General features: G+C 40.5%; 1 protein-coding gene across 2 annotated transcripts in view; it reads left to right on the top strand.

Annotated features, from left to right (window-relative positions):
- LOC112684887 overlaps positions 1–20,087 on the top strand; it is a 59,302-nt gene that overhangs the window by 37,609 nt on the left and 1,606 nt on the right. For both annotated transcript variants that reach the window (XM_025556611.1, XM_025556620.1), the window contains 34 exons: positions 7,594–7,675; positions 7,751–7,938; positions 8,031–8,171; positions 8,245–8,474; positions 8,553–8,746; positions 8,816–8,975; positions 9,057–9,600; positions 9,668–9,847; positions 9,918–10,100; positions 10,165–10,347; positions 10,416–10,595; positions 10,674–10,876; positions 10,946–11,693; positions 11,773–11,954; positions 12,026–12,486; positions 12,567–12,678; positions 12,746–13,058; positions 13,122–13,373; positions 13,453–13,691; positions 13,783–14,217; positions 14,314–14,566; positions 14,635–14,967; positions 15,046–15,554; positions 15,630–16,513; positions 16,579–16,958; positions 17,032–17,200; positions 17,280–17,522; positions 17,585–18,123; positions 18,200–18,680; positions 18,798–18,854; positions 18,922–19,112; positions 19,207–19,532; positions 19,619–19,805; positions 19,899–20,023. In XM_025556611.1, the coding sequence (XP_025412396.1) occupies positions 7,594–7,675; positions 7,751–7,938; positions 8,031–8,171; positions 8,245–8,474; positions 8,553–8,746; positions 8,816–8,975; positions 9,057–9,600; positions 9,668–9,847; positions 9,918–10,100; positions 10,165–10,347; positions 10,416–10,595; positions 10,674–10,876; positions 10,946–11,693; positions 11,773–11,954; positions 12,026–12,486; positions 12,567–12,678; positions 12,746–13,058; positions 13,122–13,373; positions 13,453–13,691; positions 13,783–14,217; positions 14,314–14,566; positions 14,635–14,967; positions 15,046–15,554; positions 15,630–16,513; positions 16,579–16,958; positions 17,032–17,200; positions 17,280–17,522; positions 17,585–18,123; positions 18,200–18,680; positions 18,798–18,854; positions 18,922–19,112; positions 19,207–19,532; positions 19,619–19,805; positions 19,899–20,023 (9,887 nt within the window). The remainder of the gene's footprint in view (positions 1–7,593; positions 7,676–7,750; positions 7,939–8,030; positions 8,172–8,244; positions 8,475–8,552; positions 8,747–8,815; positions 8,976–9,056; positions 9,601–9,667; positions 9,848–9,917; positions 10,101–10,164; positions 10,348–10,415; positions 10,596–10,673; positions 10,877–10,945; positions 11,694–11,772; positions 11,955–12,025; positions 12,487–12,566; positions 12,679–12,745; positions 13,059–13,121; positions 13,374–13,452; positions 13,692–13,782; positions 14,218–14,313; positions 14,567–14,634; positions 14,968–15,045; positions 15,555–15,629; positions 16,514–16,578; positions 16,959–17,031; positions 17,201–17,279; positions 17,523–17,584; positions 18,124–18,199; positions 18,681–18,797; positions 18,855–18,921; positions 19,113–19,206; positions 19,533–19,618; positions 19,806–19,898; positions 20,024–20,087) is intronic.

Genomic DNA, 20,087 nt, shown 5'->3' with positions numbered 1-20,087 from the left:
TTTCAATAACCCACGCATATCGTCGAGTCCTTCATGATCCCTATCGGTTATCTTTAAGCGTACAGATATTATACACATAAGATATACCTAGTGTGTATTGTTTGCTGTACCGCGGAGGTTGTAGCTCGTCCGTAGATTTGTTTATAGATTGGAATATCGAGATGTGTTAATCTGCATATATATATATTTATGTATGATTTATTTGTTATAATCTACCGATCGCGCGTACCGTGGTCCTGCGAAACGCAACTCAAAACGTGACCGCAGTCGATTTCTGTGCGCGTATTGTGATGCGATAATTACGTAATAAATGTATGGGCGAATATTGTATAAATGTATTTGGTGAGACGTGATGAGTACAGTGTAGATACACATACCTCGCAGTCACAAAACACACACACGCTCATGTATATATTATTTATAACGATTTGTAAGACCCGTTACATTATCATGCGTATTACGATATACGTATGCAAATCTCGAAAATAATATTATATTATTATAATAACGGATTGTTCGGTGTACGTGTACTCTGATGCGTTCGATGATGAAACAAAAATAATGATACACCTCGCTGTCCGCGTTGCAGATGTGCGTGTGTTTGTAATACGTTTTTAATCGGTACACATGTTTCTGAATTTGGCTATTCGTTATTCTCAGGTGCGTCCGTGTATAGCGATTATTATTAAATGCCGAATGCTGTTATACGATATCATTACGTTGCTGTTATAATCGACTTTTGATTTTCCTAACACGTAGTCATAATGTATTACAGGCACCGTTTTATTAAAAGAAAACTCATATAGTGGCATGTGTTTAATTTATATCGTAATCGAAAAAATGAAAAAATCGTTACAAAATGTTTATCAACAAAATTAACCATAGAACGTGGGAGCGAACAAAAATTCATGTAATTTATCGGTTCATTAAATATTGGCTGTACTCATCTAATATAAATATGATCCTTGCTCAGTGAACCAAATTCTTTTTTTAAAAGTACATTTATTTTCTTCCGTTTAGCGTCCCTCAATTTTCGCATACGAGTCCTGAAAATGATTCCAATCCTTGCCTTCCACATGCTATTCTCAATATATAAAATTCAACAATCGTGTATGAAAATAACAAGTTAAAAAAAAGAGATAAAAACAGTAAACTAATTATTCGGGAAAAATATAATATACAATGTGTAACCTCTTTACACACATATATTATGAATACATTAACTGCAGTTAACACGTGATTGGAGTGCACAGGGATAACATTGAGACTGTAAGTGTTTTCCTCAAGTGTCTTCCTCGATAACTCCACTGATTTATTATGTAATGTTTTTCTCATTAAATTGTTTATAATGAACTGTCCACAAAAAATCTCAAATTTAAATCACTGGGTTAAAATTATAATGGAATATAGTAAAACAATTTCAGCATTTTCCACAGCAATTCGATAACTCAACCACTTTTGATTTTATTTTCTCAATTTCTATCCTACACCTATACCCGAGTACGTTGACCTCTCCTGATGATTCTCAACCACGTATTTCTAATAGGTAATATTTTCAAATCAAAAGTCACAATATAAATCACTGCTGCAGCGTGTAATAAAATATGCACGAATACTTACTTAGATAACTATAAACATATATTGTTAAGAATATTCGTTTTCGGAATAAATTATCATCACAATTCATAACCCATAAACGGAAGATAAAAAATAAGAAAGAATTACTTCCAAAAAGTCGCGATTTCTATACGATTTTTTTTTTTTTTTTTGCGATACGGATAATTTGCCAGGCACGTATTACATTTTCTCGGGATTGATCGTTGAGCACGATGCTTTCTAGGTTAAGGGCAAGCTTCAAAATTAACATTCCAACTAGGTACCTATGCATATTATAATATGGCGTAGCAGTTGCGGTACTGCGAGTATACTGGTGTGTATATCAATGCAGGTCGTATTATACATAGAGAATAAGAGCTACAATTATATGTATTTATTATTAACTATTATAATACCGAAGAAAGCAAGTTTGTGTTTTCAAAAACGTACTCGAACTGAATAATTGTTAAATGGCTTTACACAAATATAGTATATAAATATATGTATAATATTCATACATGATGTAGAGACGATACGTTTTTACGCATAGTACGAAATAAATGCCAAATGAAATCGTGTACAAGCACGTATATGATATACGCATACACGGATATATCATTATTAATTCATTTCAGACGTAAATAATGTACTTCGGAGAAAATGCGCGACGACCAACATATTATAATACTACGGTGTATTTGTTCTGATTTCTGCTGCTGCTCGCAACAGGTAGCTGTTTTTTTTTTTAGGTTCGCCCCGAATGATACAGAAAAAAAATAATCAATTCACGTATACGTATTCGTTTACTTGTATATACTTAAGATTTTCGTCCACACACACTCACACACTTATCCGACCTACTTGACGTTCTGCTAATGCTGTGCTAGAATATAGTATTAAATATTTACTTTTTATTTGTATTTTTTCGTAAACGTGCGAAAAAAAAATAACGACGCAATAACGATATAATACATCGCTTTTGCATATATTATATGAACTTTGAACGTATTATTATACCGTTCACCGAATACGGCTACCGCCAAGTGTGTAAGAACTCGGTGATAAAAATCTTACGCCGTGTAAGAGACAATCACAGTCAAATATTTAAAAATTTTTTTTTTTACACACGTTTACAGTCCACGCATTACCTACTATTTTTAAATGTGTTTCTAATATACGGTTAATATAACGTTTAACGATGACCCGAAGTGAAATTGTTGAATCGAATAAATGTATACGCGCCGTCGTAGCGTACGCGCACGCTGTACAATTAAGAACATAACGGTGTTTATCACTCTGTGTAGAACCGTGTACTCATCGGACGCATAAAACAGTATAATTGAGCTACGGAGGGAAAAAAAAATCGATGATCATTAATTATAACGCTACATAATTGATAGCCGCGCGAATGTATCAATCATTCGGTCCTTCTTGCCCTCCCTCTTAACGTTAATTTCCGAGTACGCTTCTACGCGTTATTCGGCACATTTCGTCGGCCACGCGTGTACACTGTTACAACGTAATACGACGGAACACGTTGGTCCGCATTGAAATCATGCCGAAAACGCGCTCGTTCGCGAACCCGACGGAAACCGCTTACAAAACGCGACAAACCGTCTCCGTCTGGTCCAGCCGTCCGTACCGCAGGACGGTAAGACGACCGCAGCGGTCCCTTCGGTGTTCGCCGGATTTACGGTGACGCGCGATAACCTCCTGTCATCCGGGTCGAGCACGGAAACGTGCGACACAGATAGCTGCCGGTGCACGTAGTTCTTGTGATCGGATAAATGATCGCGTCGCCAACGAAATCCATCGGTAGTCAGACCAAGGGGGAACTGCAATTATAACCACGCGATGCACTGACGTACGTATACGAATATTATTATGTACGTCACGAGGGTGTCTTGCGCGTGTACAGTTATCGAGTTGTAGTGCGCGCGAGTAAGAAAGATACCAAGAGACGGGAAAAGAAATACGGAGAGAGAGAGAGAGAGAGAGAGAGAGATGGGAATTATATTATTACAATATGTAGGTATATAATTATTATTTAGTGTAACGCGAGGTCCGCGCGAAACGCCGGAACACCGCTAGGTAAATGATCGCTTATTTCGCGCGTCCGCAATATTTAATTATACACGCACACGCACCGTGTTACTGTCAGTAATTAACAAACTTATTTCTGGACGGCGAATCGATGTGCGTATATAAAATCTATCTGTGTCCGTCTCGCCTTCTTTCTCACGTGCGTCCACAGCGTCGTAATGTATACGACCCGGTAACGCGCGAAAGATTGATTTGATTTTTTTTTCCCCTGTACATTTTTTTCCTTTGCATCCGCATAACAGACGTCGGCGACGGTTCACGTTCGTTAACGCGGTGTGACGGGCTTTCGAATTTTTCCGGAACACCGGAACCGCAAGGAGATACGTCGATTTTTCGTGAAACTCTCGGACGGGTAAAAATATTCACACGCATGCGTACGGGTTTTCTTCGAGGACCTTTTCCCGCTGCGCCCATTAGTCGTACATTGTTGCAAAGTGCCAATACCGTCTCGTACACGATTCGATTCCATTCGGTACGTGTTGGTTTCGCGGCGAATTGTTGCAGTTTTTCTGCTCGCTTAAACCGTCCGATACCTTAAGAACACCGCAGCACGTCGCAGTACCAGATATTTCGTTGGAATCTGACCCGGACGCGCAGTACCTTTTGGCGAAGAAAGTGTTTTTCGATTTTTCCCCACGGTCCGCGAGGTAGGAGTGCTGGACAATCGACTAGGACTACATTGCAACGCGTTTCGGCAAACGTTCACGTATTGTTTGGTCTGAGCCGACGAAACGAATGGAGATGTGCGATGTGTGTGTGTGTTTCGGATTTTATGCGGACGGTAAGAAATTATTGACAGCCCTAAAGCCGCGAGCGAAAATCTTCGCTAGCACTCGCGTGGTTAGGTGTAACACAACATGATCGTTGTGTAACGTCATCGATCGTCGGCGGTGATGCGCGCGCTTCGGGTCGTGACGTGCTCGAGCCGCTGCGACTCCGCGACTTGGGAACCACCGCCGACGGGGTCTCGGCCTCGGCTCTTACCTGATACTTATACGCACGGCCAAAACCGTTTTGCAAGAGAAAGCCGTATTGCACGCGCGTAAAACGAGTACGGCGGCCGACCGTGCGTAATAGTATACTCACCACGAGATGACGGAGGCAGACGACGAGAAAAAGAGAGAGAGAGAGAAAGAGTGAGAAAGATACTGCTAAATAAGATGAGAAGTACAGGAATAAAATATTATTATCTATTTCCACGACACCGTCTTCCTGGTTTGTGGCCAAATCGTCCCCTCGGGTCACTTATATCATTACTTACACATATGTACCTGCGTTTACCGCACATGCTCGTTCGTGAATCGTAATCGAATAAATTGCATTGTTATTCGTCCGCAAAGACGATTTCTTAAAACACGATAAGTAATAATGGCTACAGTTTGGTGCGCATGAGAAAAGCACTGATGCGAGTGCCTCTTTGCTTTTGCGGTTATCCGAGGATCGTTAAACCTATCTACGGCGCGTAATAGTGCGTTTATCGTCATCATTTGAATATGAAATGGTAAAACGTGTAACACTTACACTTCTCTGTAAAGTGTCACAATAACTTTGTTCTTAATTAGGTACAATATTAACGATTAAATAATTCGAAGTGTACATTATGGTTTGAACTTTCGAAAATCCAAGTAGTTTTTTGTTTACTAGCAAATCCTAATAGATTTTTAATGCTCGGCCTACAGTGTATTGCCCAATTTTAAATTAACGTTTCCGAAATAAATTATATATATCTTAATTTTCACGTATTTAAAATATTTGTTAGCAAACCACTCGAATCGCCTTCGTACAGGTACACATATTATAATCACCGTAATTAGATCAGGAATACATTGTATATACAATGTAGTTAGTATACAAGCAGGCCGACGGTTATAAAATACGTTATTTGTTGTACTAAAACAATATATGCGGTGAGCAGCAATGGGTGTTTTTTGTTTTTTTTCAAGGAAGTTGCGATATCACGGTCGGCGTCCGATACGTACCTACCTACATAGTATAGATACGGATTTTGCGGGCCACCAGAGAGACAACGCGTGCGTATTTAGATTGTACGATTCCGTTGAACTGCCACAGAGTTTCGAGCCATTTGTCATCGAGCCCATAGGTTGTATTACTGTCACGTAAGGTATTACATTTTTAATTGCCGACCGAATAAAGAGCTAGAGAAATTATTATTCGTACGATTAGGTTTCAACTATGTATACATAATTGATTATACATTTATACGCGTTATTTGTTAACGGGAAAAAAAAAAAAACAATTGGGCCACGATCAACCTAATTTTTTAATTTTTTTATATTCTGCGTTAATTAAATTTTGTCTTTGGTTTTTTTTCTTTTTACTCGACGAAATCGGCAAATCTTATCATTAGAAAACTGATTTTTCGATTAAAAATATGCAATATAGTGTAGTGTCATTTAATTTCCTCAGGTAAGATTTCACACTTTGCTTTGTGAAAGTTGATGATAATATCAATAACAATAGTAAAAATACATATTTTTCCAACTGATGTTGTCTCTGATTTTACTTGCTTACATAATACAGGCGATTGTAATGAATCACATTTGTCTTACTACGTTCGCTCACAATCATACGTATAAACGCGAATGCAAATTACTGGACAATCATCGAATAGGATGAACCGCCAACAAAACACCTATCCGCTAAGATTTCGATGTTCGATAAGCGCTGAAAACGCCACAATATCAGAAACTATCTCTCGCGGTTATCTAATAATCCTATGCAAAGATTATAATTAATAATTTTCATTGTTTTCGTACCGCATCAATGCGATTTCCGTCAGTCACTATCGCTTTCTAACGGTGGTCTAAAAAGCCGAGATCGCCGAAATTCACGAATTTACTGCGGTGCCAGTGTGTGATAATATTATAATACGAGAGTGTCGCGCACGTATCTCAATCATTATCGCTATCTCGTTGTCACCATCGGTAATAACTGTACGCCGCCGTGTATTTAGTACGAAGCGACGTGGCGTGTATGATCAACGCCGTATGATATAGGTATACGTTTTGGAAAACGTCAACGAGGACTGACCTAAAATTTCGTTCCATGATGAGCGATGTGACTAGTTTCAATTTCTATCGCAAACGTACGTGATTCATAAAGTTTCACCGAATGAAAACGAACAATGTGTAGAGGAGAAAAAAAATTCTGAGGAAAAAAATAAAATAATAATAATAAATGGAAAGGAATAAGCGGCGATTCCTGTTTTGTGGAAGTGCACGGTCGTCTTCCGTCGTAGTAAAAGTGGTAGTGGTGTAGTAGTCGTAGTAGTAGTTGTAGTAGAGATAGTAGTAGTCCTACATATGTGCCGCATTGAAACTCTTTCACGACGAATGTATGTCACATGGGATATCAATCGCGTCCCGTCATGGTGGAAACTGTATCGTTTTTCGACTCTGCCATTCAGAGCCGCGGGGTTTCGGTTTCAATAGACCGGCACAAATGTGTATCAAACCGCAGGTATCCAATACCCGCTTGTTCGCGATCGAAACCTGTCCGTGTCACGTACACAGCCTCGATGGTTTCAAACGGGGCGATCAGGCGCTGTTGTAAATTGAATTATGTTCTATTGAGGTTGAAAAAATTATGTATCGCAATACCGACGATGGTCTCGGGCAATAACTGATGATGTATGCATATCACATGCAGCCGTGAATAGAATTAGAATATCCATTGTACCGCTGTGCCACCATCTCGTTGGTTTTGACTTTTTCAAATCGATATGATATGATAATAACGTGTAATACACGTAGACCGGGGATTAAATTATAGATACAGCGAGACTGTACTGTATTGTATTGTATTGAGCGCGCGATCCAGCACGTTCGCAGAGCGTATCACTAATATTCCGTTTTGTTCGTTTGTTGTACACAGGATGGGAGCTCAAAGGACTTCATTGTTACAAGTTTTTCAGCATAAAGCATTCGTGGGAGAACGCTGCCCACCTATGTAACAGGTACGGTATAAGCTGAACGCTCGAATTATCGTGCCTACCGGGATCTCACGTACGATTTGTTTTCGTTATATTTAGGTACGGCAGCGACTTGGTGTTAATCGAGTCGTATACGGAAAACAATTACACGGCATCGTTGGCCAGAAGAAGCCTAGGGCCGGTGGATAGAAACAACCAGAAATATTGGTTAGGTTTGGCCTCTTCAGATGACCTCCGTACGAATACTTTGGAATATGCTGGCGGCATTTTAGTGTCACAATATTCCGGTAAATTTCTTGGACCAAAGGCTACATATTATTTTTTATTACAGCACTTGTATTGATGTTCTAAAACGATTTTTTTTTCTACGTCTTTTTAGGATTTTGGTCATTGTCTCAACCCGATACATCGTCCGGTGAATGCGTTGACGTGACTGTGACTGATGAACAACAGTCGTGGGAGTTGCAAACGTGCGAATCTCTACTGCCATTTTTGTGCCGTGCCAACGCTTGTCCAACAGGTTAGATACCGCAGTACATTTTGTACATCTGTGATGATAATTTTATTTTCACGTAATTTTTTTTTGTTATTAGGCTCGTTCCACTGCTCGAATGGCCGTTGCATCAATTCAGCATTTAAATGTGACAAACAGAATGATTGTGGTGATTGGTCGGATGAACTGGACTGTTCATCAAACTGTCACTATTATATGGCCAACAGCGGTGACGTAGTAGAATCTCCAAATTACCCTCACAAATATGAAGCCCTGTCAAATTGCAAATGGACGTTGGAAGGTCCACAGGGTCACAATATACTGTTGCAGGTTTGCCAAAATCAAAAAAAAAAAAATCAAACCAATAGTTAGAATATATATTTTATTCGATGACGATTTAATTTTTAGTTCCAAGAATTTGAGACGGAGAAGTCATTCGATACCGTTCAAATCCTTGTCGGAGGTCGTACTGAAGACAAGGCGGTGAATTTAGCCACGCTCTCCGGAAAAATAGATTTGAGCAATAAAATGTTTGTTTCCGCTTCAAATTTCATGATAATTAAATTTAGTTCAGACGCTTCAGTAGAACGCAAAGGTTTCAGGTAAATGTCAAAGTTATAAAAATAAGATTGACGAAAAGAATAATAATATATTTTAATATAATTTTAAAGAGCCTCGTGGAAAACTGAACCTCAGGTATGTGGTGGCAATTTAAGAGCAACCTCACAATCACAGACACTGACTTCACCGGGATTCCCTAATAACTATCCCGGGGGCTTAGAATGCTTGTACACCATTACTGCTCAAGCTGGAAGAATAATTACTCTAGAGGTAAGGTTTAATTTTTTCTTTTTTCGTCTTATAAGTCTTATAACATTTCAGTTTTTAATTAAATAAAATATAAAATTTCAGATTGAAGATTTAGAATTACAACAAAACAGAGACTTTGTATTAATTAGAGACGGAGATACGCCAAAGAGTCAACCAATTGGACGTTTAACAGGATCGCTGGAAAGCAATTCTAGGTTAATAATGTCGACCGGAAACCAAATGTATTTGTACTTCAAAACAGGTTTGGGCGACAGCAAAAAGGGCTTCAAAATAAAGTACTCGCAAGGTTGTAAAGCCACTATAACCGCAGCCAACGGAACAATTTACTCGCCTACTTTTGGCCTGTCAAATTACCCAAGCAATTTGGAATGCCTCATTAAAATCAAGAATCCTACTCTCAGTCCATTGTCATTGAAATTCGATTCCTTCGTTTTACACCAATCTGATTTCGTACAAGTATACGACGGCGCAAGCACTAGTGGATTAAGACTTCATCCGAACAATGGTTTTACTGGAAGTACACCTCCCAAGATAACGCTTACTGCTGCTAGTGGGGAAATGTTGGTAAGATTTGTTACAGACGCATTACATAATCAAAAAGGATGGCACGCAACGTTCTCAGCAGGTAATATTCAACATACAATTTTTCAAAAATTGAATTCGTTCTCAAATGTATACTTTAACGTTATTAGATTGTCCCACATTAAAACCGGGCGAAGGAGCATTAGAATCGAACAGAGACACTGCTTTTGGAACGACCGTTACTTTCTCGTGCCCGGTCGGACAAGAGTTTGCCACTGGAAAATCTAAAATCACATCAGAATGTTTAATTGGCGGCAATTGGTCGGTTTCTTACATCCCAAAATGTCAAGGTAAAGAAACGAATATCAAATAATGTATAGTGTTGTGACACTTTATTCATATTTTACGCTTACGATTTAGAGGTGTACTGTGGTCCCGTTCCTCAAATTGACAATGGTTTCTCAACCGGTTCAACAAATGTAACTTACCGGGGTCAAGCTATGTATCAATGTTATGCAGGATTTGCTTTCCCGTCGAACGAGCCGATTGAAAAAGTGTCGTGCCTTGCAGATGGACGTTGGGAAAGATTACCCACATGTCTTGGTAAGTGAATTAAATTTGTACTTTTTTAGAAGATTTATCATCAAATTTTCCAACTAATATTTAGCTTCACAATGTCCACCACTTCCGGAAACACCACACGCTAATGTCACGGTTTTAAATGGCGGTGGACGTAGTTACGGAACTATTGTTCGATTCCAATGTGAGTCAGGATACGTTCGGTCGGGACATCCCGTAGTTCTCTGCATGAGTAACGGAACTTGGTCTAGCAGCGTTCCAGTCTGTTCTCGTAAGTTATTAATGTGATTTCAAACATGCAGTAACAACATTAAATTAAATAATGGTCTTGTAATGTAGGTGCTGAGTGTCCAATATTGCCAGAAGTTAATAATGGATTTGTTATTGACCAAAGTCGTAAATACTTTTACGGAGATGAAGCTCGAGTACAATGTCACCGAGGATTTAAACTCATTGGAGGACCATCGATAATTAAGTGTGGAGCCAATCAAACATTTTCTAATGTTCCAAAATGTGAAGGTATGCTATTAAGTTAAATTTTTTCAAATCGAAATTATTTTTTCTCGATAATCAAATACCGTGTGTTCTATTAATTAGATGTGAACGAGTGTGCTGCTAGTCAATGTGATTTGGCATCGACAGAATGTGTTAATAGCTTAGGTGGTTTCCACTGTCGTTGCAAGACCGGGTTCGCGCCCACTATGGAATGCAGGCCAATAGGAGATCTTGGTTTGATAAGCGGAGGAATTTCTGATAACTCTATAACTGTATCGGGATCCGAACCAGCATTTACCAAAGAGGTAGGTATCGAACTGTTGATGTTCAACTAATTAACCGTTTAATTAAAATTACTAACATCTTATGTTCAGATGATAAGGTTGAACACAATGCGAGGGTGGTGCGGCACACACGTTGAGCCCGGTGACAACTGGGTTTTAATCGACCTGAAAGCACCAACCATAATAAGAGGTTTCAGATCACAAGGTGTGATGAGAGGTTCTAACAAAATAGCATTCTCTTCTGCTATAAGAATCCAATATTCAAATAATCTGACGGATCTGTTCAGAGATTACACTAATCCCGACGGAACACCGGTAGAATTTCGCATTCTTGAACCCAGCTTATCTGTACTTAATTTCCCAATGCCTATTGAAGCTCAATACATCAAACTTAAGATTCAAGATTACTCCGTTGCGCCTTGTTTAAAACTCGAGTTGATCGGTTGTACAAGATTGGACTGTGTTGATATAAATGAATGTTCTGTCAACAATGGTGGATGCCAACAAAAATGTATCAACAGCCCCGGAAGCTACGCTTGTTCGTGTAACATAGGCTATGAGTTATACATGAAGAATGGAACTGCTGGATTCTTCATCAACGAATTCGAATCTGGTGAAAGAGACGGTGACGTGTATCAGAGAAACAAGACTTGTGTTCCAGTTATGTGTCCCAGTCTACAAGCTCCGGAAAACGGCATGATACTTTCGACAAAGGAATCCTATCATTTCGGAGATTTAGTGAACTTCCAGTGCAAGTTTGGATACGTGATGAGTGGATCTGCATCTCTGTTGTGTACATCTACTGGAGCATGGAATGGAACAGTACCTCAATGCCAGTGTAATTAATACTTAACTTTAATATTTTTTTGTTTTGTTTAAACCACTGAGTAGCTAATAAATAAATGATATTTTTACAGTCGCAAAATGTGTATCCCTTCCCGACGATAAAGTGGAAGGTCTTAAAGTTAGTCGATTTGAAAAAGATGCAGTTCTCGTACCGTTCAAAGAAAATGTCACGTTGAAATGTGAGAATCCAGGACGGACGCTTAGGAGAACTGCAACTTCAGGATTTAGACAATGTGTTTATGATCCAAAGCCTGTTAGTATTATTTAGATATTAAATAGTAATAAAAATATTACCTACTTGATTATATTTTAAAATGCGTGTAGGGTTTTCCTGATTATTGGTTATCTGGAATAACTCCATCGTGCCCGAGGGTGGATTGCGGAGTGCCGATGCCTACAGCCGGTGCTGAGTACGGCAATTTCAAAGACACAAGATATCAATCGTCTTTCTTCTTTGGTTGTCAAGATACTTTTAAGCTTGCGGGACAAACTGATAAAAACGATAATGTGGTGCGTTGTCAAGCAAATGGTATTTGGGATTTCGGAGATTTGAGATGTGAAGGCCCAGTGTGTCAAGATCCCGGCAGGCCCACGGATGGTTATCAAGTAGCCACTAGTTATGAACAGGGTTCTGAAGTACAATTCGGTTGTAACAAACCGGGTTACATACTAATCAATCCTCGCCCAATTTCATGTATAAGAGAACCAGAATGTAAAATTATTAAACCATTGGGTCTAACCTCCGGTAGAATACCAGATTCGGCCATAAATGCAACATCCGAAAGGTAAGGATTTTTTTTTCAATGTTTTTTAAAAAATTTCAACCAATAAAACTAAAATATAATCGACTGCAATTTAATTTCAGACCTAATTATGAAGCTCGTAACATTCGTCTGAATTCAGTCACTGGTTGGTGTGGTAAGCAAGAAGCATTTACTTACGTCAGTGTAGATTTGGGACAAGTTTACAGAGTCAAGGTACGTCGGTTAAGAGCAAAAATATATACACAGCTATGATAAATAACAAAAACTTTTTGTTCTGCAGGCAATTCTCGTGAAAGGTGTTGTTACTAACGATATCGTCGGACGTCCAACCGAAATACGTTTCTTCTACAAACAAGAAGAAAAAGAAAATTTCGTTGTATATTTCCCCAATTTCAATCTTACGATGAGAGATCCTGGAAACTTTGGCGAACTAGCTATGATTACTTTACCGAAATATGTCCAAGCACGATTTGTTATTTTAGGAATCGTCAGTTATATGGATAATGCTTGTTTGAAATTTGAATTGATGGGTTGTGAAGAACCCAAGGTTGAACCTTTATTAGGTTTTGACTATGGTCATTCGCCATGTGTTGGTAAGTAATTTAAAACTATTATATTATTGTATCGAAAAATAACTGTTATAAAAAACATTTTAGACAACGAACCACCGGTCTTCCAAAACTGTCCAACTCAACCGATCGTAGTACACCGGGGACCTAATGGAATAGAACCAGTAAACATGACAGAACCCGTTCCGGTAGACAACAGCGGTAGCATTGCTAGACTCGAAGTAAAACCACAGAGCTTTAAATTGCCATTCTACACGTTCCAAGACACGGCAGTAAAATACGTCGCGTTTGATTTTGATGGAAACGTAGCAATCTGCGAAATAAACATCACCGTCACGGGTAATTATTTTTACAATAATTGGTTAAGCTACCACCACGAAACACTTGAATTGATTCATTGTATTATCCTATGTATTAGATGAAACGCCACCGCAGTTGAGTTGCCCTCAGAGTTATGTTATCGAATTAGTGAACAAACAAGACAATTACGTGGTGAACTTTAATGAAACTCGTAGACGAATCAACGTTTCAGATGCTTCTGGTGAGGTCACGCTTGCATTCAATCCCGATCGAGCTTCTATTGCCATCGGAGATTTCGAGAACGTGACGGTCACTGCTACCGATAAATTTGGTAACAAGGCTGTTTGTTACTTCCAGGTACTTACAATATGTAATTGAGCTTAGGCACAAAAAAAAAAAGCATGTTTTTAAAATAAATACTGATGTACGAAATTATTATTGCCCGTAGGTTTCAGTACAGGCTACACCTTGTGTGGATTGGGACCTTAAAACGCCGTTGAACGGAGCATTGAATTGTTTACCTTCCGACGATGACGGTTTAGAGTGTATAGCCACGTGTAAAGCAGGATTTAGATTCACTGACGGTCAACCGACTAAATCGTTCACTTGTGAACAAAGAAGTCTATGGTCACCATCATCGGTCGTACCAGATTGTGTGTCCGAAAACACCCAAGAAGCTGACTATCACGTAGTACCGTCCGTCACTTATCGTGCTAACGGAGCCGTTCCATCTTTATGTTTGAGACAATACGCTGATATTTTAAGTCAACACTACGCTCTTCTCAACGATGTTTTGACAGAAAGATGTTCTGCTGTTAAAGTCAACATGAACGTCTCATTTATCGATACTAAACCGCAATTGTTGGACGAAAACTTGGTCCAGGTGTGTATATAGCTAACCCAAAACCATATACATATTATCAAAATTATTAATACGAGTTTCAAAAGCGTTATTATTTACGATATCTTATTTTTTCAGGTTGATTTCGTGCTAGGAGTCTTGCCAGAAGTCAGACAGCCCCAGTTGTATGATTTCTGTGGTTCGACTTTGAATTTAGTTTTTGACCTTAGTGTATCATACGCTAGCGCTGCGATAGAACCGTTGTTGAACATATCAGCAGTAGCTAATCAATGTCCTCCCTTGAAGGCCCTCAGGTCATCAGTATCAAAAGGATTTGCTTGCAACATTGGCGAAGTACTCAATATGGACACTAACCATGTGCCTCATTGCTGTAAGAAAAAAAAATACTTGTCATATGTATAATGAATGTCGTATTAATGTTAATTATTCATTATCTAGTGCATTGTCCTGCTGGAACTTATGCTGGAGTCAAGCAAACTTCGTGTATGCCATGTGCTCGCGGATACTACCAAGATACAGCTAGACAAGGCGCTTGTATGAAATGTCCCAATGGAACTTACACTAAGGAATTGGGATCCAAGAGCTTGAAAGACTGTATTCCGGTGTGTGGTTATGGAACTTATTCACCGACTGGTCTTGTTCCTTGTCTCGAGTGTCCTAGAAATAGTTATACGTCCGAACCACCGACTTCCGGTTTTAAAGAATGTGTTTCATGTCCACCTAGTATGTTCACGTATCAACCTTCTGCGCCGAACAAAGATTTTTGCAGAAGTAATTATATATTAATTTTTTTTTTTTTTGTAAACGTATAAAAAAAATCATGCAAAACTAATCAATTATGTTTTAAAGCTAAATGTCCTCCGGGTCAATACTCAGAAACTGGTTTAGCACCATGCTCGCCGTGCCCAGCAAACTTCTATCAAGCAACAAGTGGACAGACCGTGTGCATGGAATGTCCCACGAATACCAGAACCAAAGGTGTTGGAGCAGCGGGACGAGATGAATGCCAATCAATTGTGTGCACCGAAAATTCTTGTTTACATGGTGGACTTTGTATGCCACTTGGACATGGAGTTCAATGTTTCTGTCCAGCTGGATTTTCAGGAAAACGTTGCGATATCGACATTGACGAATGTGCTTCTCAGCCATGTTTCAATGGCGGTTCGTGTATAGACCTTCCACAAGGTTACCGTTGTCAATGTAAGAACGGGTTTAGTGGAATAAACTGCCAAGAGGAAAAATCTGATTGTAGAAATGATACATGTCCCGAGAGAGCAATGTGTAAAGACGAACCAGGTTTAGGTAACTTCACGTGTCTCTGCCGAAGTGGATACACCGGACAAAATTGTGATGTGACGGTTAGTTAGCTATAACGAAAAAGTAACCTTCAAAGCGATAATTATTAATTATCGTTTTTTGTTTGCTATTTTCAGATCGATCCATGCATGGAAACCATTAACCCGTGCAAGAATGCAGCTACGTGCACAGCATTGAAACAAGGCCGATACAAATGCGAATGCAAACCCGGCTGGGAAGGTGAACATTGCGATGAGAACATTGACGATTGCGCAGAACGACCATGTCTTTTGGGAGCGGCTTGCACCGATCTCGTGAATGACTTCAAATGTGCTTGTCCTCCGGGCTTTACCGGCAAACGTTGTGAAACGAAAATCGATATATGTTCAGCTAACCCATGTCAAAATGGTGTATGCGTCGATAGGCTGTTCAGCCATCAATGCGTTTGTCATCCAGGGTGGACTGGCGCTGCTTGTGAGATTAACATTGATGATTGCGCGAGTAACCCGTGTGGAAGCGACGGGGAGTGCACGGACATGGTAAACGGTTACTCTTGTACTTGTGACGTGGGTTACACCGGTAAGAGGTGTCAACACTTGATCGACGATTGTGCGTCTGGACCATGTCAAAACGGAGGGTCATGCATAGATATGTTGGATGGATTTGTTTGCCGCTGTAGACCGGGTTTCTTGGGTATTCAGTGCGAGGCTGGAATAGACGAATGTCTCAGTGACCCTTGCAGTCCCGAAGGCACGGAACAATGTTTAGATTTGGATAACAATTACAAGTGTATATGCCACAATGGATACACCGGACAAATGTGTGAAAAGAACATCGATGATTGCGCTTCTTCTCCATGCATGAACAACGGAAAATGCTATGACGGCGTCAACACGTTCTCGTGCCAATGCCCTCCTGGCTGGACTGGAAAACGTTGCGAAATCGATATCAGCTCGTGTCAAAGCAAACCTTGTTTCAATGACGCGATGTGCATCAATTTATTCCAAGATTACTTCTGTGTGTAAGTATTACGATGGTGAAATGTTGCGATAATTCGTAACCTTTAACCACATCTTTTCATTTTAGATGTCCATCTGGAACGGATGGAAAACAGTGTGAAACTGCTCCAGAACGTTGTATCGGCAATCCATGTATGCACGGAGGTAGATGCCAAGATTTTGGTTCAGGATTGAATTGCACGTGTCCAAGTGACTACAATGGTATTGGTTGCCAGTACGAGTTTGATGCCTGTCAAGCAAACACATGCAAAAATGGAGCGACGTGTGTTGACAACGGGCCGGGGTACAAATGTATGTGTCCACCTGGCTTTACGGGTGTAAACTGCGATGAAGATATAGTCGACTGCAAAGAAAATTCATGTCCGCCTACAGCTACTTGTATCGATCTTACTAATAAGTTCTACTGCCAGTGTCCATTTAACTTGACCGGAGACGATTGCAGAAAAAGTAAGCTATACATATACTTAGTATGGTTAATCGAAGCCACGAACGGGCTTTCATTCAAATATTTATATTTCAGCCATCCAAGTTGATTACGACTTTAGTTTCCCCGAAGAGATGTTGAGTAGCGCGGCTTTAACAGTTCCGTTCCAATTCACGGGCGGTAGAGACAGTTTTACGATCGCCATGTGGGTTCAATACGCACAAAAAGATGAACCTGGAATATTCTTTACGCTATACAGTGTCACGTGAGTTACATTTCGTTATAGATAATAAAAAAAATGCACTTGTGTGCGACGAACATTCTTAATTGGAAATTGTTTTTAGGTCCCCTCACGTCGTGCAAGGTCAAAGGGTGATAATACAAGCTCATTCCAGTGGTGTAGAAGTGTCAATATTCCCAGAACTGCAAGATGTATTCTTGGCTTTCCACGAGTACACTACGATTAACGACGGTCAATGGCATCACATAGCCATAGTGTGGAACCAAGGTACACTGACATTGATCACCGAAGGATTGATCGCTAGTAAAATGGAAGGTTATGGAGCCGGAAGGAAACTGCCAGAATTGTAAGATGAATTTTGAGTTAAATTTTGATGAACATTAATAAAACTTTTGTTTGACGTTTTAGTGGTTGGGCTGTACTAGGAAAGCCGAGAACGGTTAGAAAGACGTTCACAGAGGCTGGGTTCAAGGGCCAGTTGAACAAAGTACAGATTTGGGGACGTGCACTTGATGTCACCAACGAAGTGCAGAAACAAGTGCGAGATTGTAGAACTGAGCCAGTACTCTATCAAGGATTAGTGCTCACGTGGGCAGGATTTGATGACATCCAAGGGGGCGTTGAAAGAATCGTTCCTTCTAAATGCAGTCAACACTCGTGCCCGGCTGGATACACCGGACCGAACTGCGAACAACTTCAAGTTGACAAGAAACCACCGCAAGTAGAGTATTGTCCTGGCGATCTTTGGGTCATTGCTAAGAATGGATCAGCAGTTGTCAGTTGGGACGAACCGAGATTCACCGATAATGTGGGCGTAGTAAGAGTCGAGGAAAAGAACGGTCACAAACCTGGTCAAACGTTATTATGGGGAACTTACCGCATAGCCTACGTTGGTTTTGATGAAATCGGTAACGCTGCAGTGTGCTCCTTCAGAGTGTATGTTCTGTGTAAGTAAATTTTTAAATCTCGTTTTTCATCAAAAACCGTTTCAAACTATTTACGTTGTGTTTAATTCCGTTTCAGCCGAGTTCTGTCCAACGTTGGCAGATCCAATCGGAGGTAAGCAACAATGTAAAGACTGGGGTTCCGGTGGACAGTTCAAGGTATGTGAAATCAGTTGTAATCCGGGTCTGAGGTTCTCGCAAGAAGTTCCGAAATTCTACACTTGTGGAGCTGAAGGTTTCTGGAGACCGACCACCGATCCTGCGTATCCAACCATCTATCCGGCCTGTTCAACTTCTAAACCAGCTCAGAGAGTGTTCAAGGTGGACATGAAATTCCCTACATCAGTGCTGTGTAATGAAGCAGGACAAGGAGTACTGAGACAGAAAGTTAGAAATGCAATCAACACGTTGAACAGGGAATGGAACATTTGCTCGTACTCTATTAAAGGAACTCGCGAATGTAAGGATTTGAATATAGACGTGAAATGTGATCATCGCGCATCTAGACCAACGAGAAACGTAGACGACAGTGATGCAGAAGACTCGGCTATTGTAATCAGGTAAAACTACAAGTTCAAGTATAATTTCTAGCTGGGATCTTTTAATTGACCAAAATAATTATTATACAATTTATATTATATTTATATATTTAAAAATGTTTTTTACCGACATTTCAGAGAGAAGAGGCAAGCTAGCGACACATATTCCGTACAGATTTCGTTCCCGGCTATTAAGTAAGTTTTTGCTGCACTTGACGCGAGTAAAATACACGAGTACTCACTTACGCTTTACTGTTTACAGCGACCCCGTGGTCAATAGTAACTCGAATCAAAGAGCAAACATTCAAAGGTTATTGGAAAAGCTCATATTGGAAGAAGATCAATTCGACGTGCACGACATACTGCCAAACACCGTACCGGACCCTGCTTCTCTGAACTTGGAATCCGATTACGCATGTCCCGTCGGTGAAGTGGTTATGGCACCCGACTGCGGTAAGACATCACGACAGTACCGTTACAACTATAGTCGACGCGTTGTTCGCATTACGTTTAGCGGTTCTGACGATCGTTAATTATTTAATTGCAGTGCCGTGTTCCGTGGGAAGTTACTTTGACAAAGAAATGAAAATATGTGTGCCTTGTGCTGTGGGCTCGTACCAAAGTGAATCCGGTCAATTGCAGTGTTCGGTGTGTCCAGCAATAGCTGGTCGCCAAGGCGTGACCGTGTCCACGGGGGCTCGATCAGCGTCTCAATGCAAAGAGAGGTGTCCGGCAGGCAAGTACTACGACGACGAAGCCGGTTTGTGCAGAAGCTGTGGATACGGTTTCTACCAACCATCAGAAGGTAGTTTCAAATGTCTGTTGTGCGGTCTCGGCAAGACTACGAGGACTACGGAAGCAGTGTCTCAAGAGGTGAGAGCAGTTGTTGTTGACCACAGCAGCAGTGGATTACAAAAGACGAAATCCATAAACCTGTGGTTCTGTAAATTTGTTCGCAGGAATGCAGAGACGAGTGTGCCGACGGTATGCATTTGGGCGTCGAAGGCGAATGCGAACCGTGTCCGAGAGGAACGTACAGGACCCAAGGCGTGGAACCAGCTTGCCAGCAATGTCCCGCCGGCAGGACCACCAAGCAATCTGGTGCTTCTAGCATCGAGGAATGCTCGTTGCCCATCTGTGTGCCAGGTACCTACCATAATATAACACGATCGAATAACGTCGCGAAAGCCTAGTGCGCATGAGTGTCGCCGATATAACCGCAATTCCGACGTGTTTCAGGTACATATTTGAACACGACCCAGAACAGCTGTATATCCTGTAAGAAGGGAACTTACCAACCGGCCATGCAGCAGACTATCTGTCTGCCGTGCCCGCCGAACATGAGCACCAAGACCGTAGCAGCTGTAAGTGCACGCCAACGATACAGATTAGACGACCGCGGCGGTGCTGTGAAATGTATACTAACGG

Source organism: Sipha flava, unplaced genomic scaffold (genome assembly GCF_003268045.1).
Source record: "Sipha flava isolate LNK unplaced genomic scaffold, YSA_version1 106_pilon_pilon, whole genome shotgun sequence".
Classification (NCBI taxonomy): domain Eukaryota; kingdom Metazoa; phylum Arthropoda; class Insecta; order Hemiptera; family Aphididae; genus Sipha; species Sipha flava.
The sequence above is the reverse complement of the archived record's forward strand: the minus strand, read 5'-3'. Positions and strand labels throughout refer to the sequence as shown.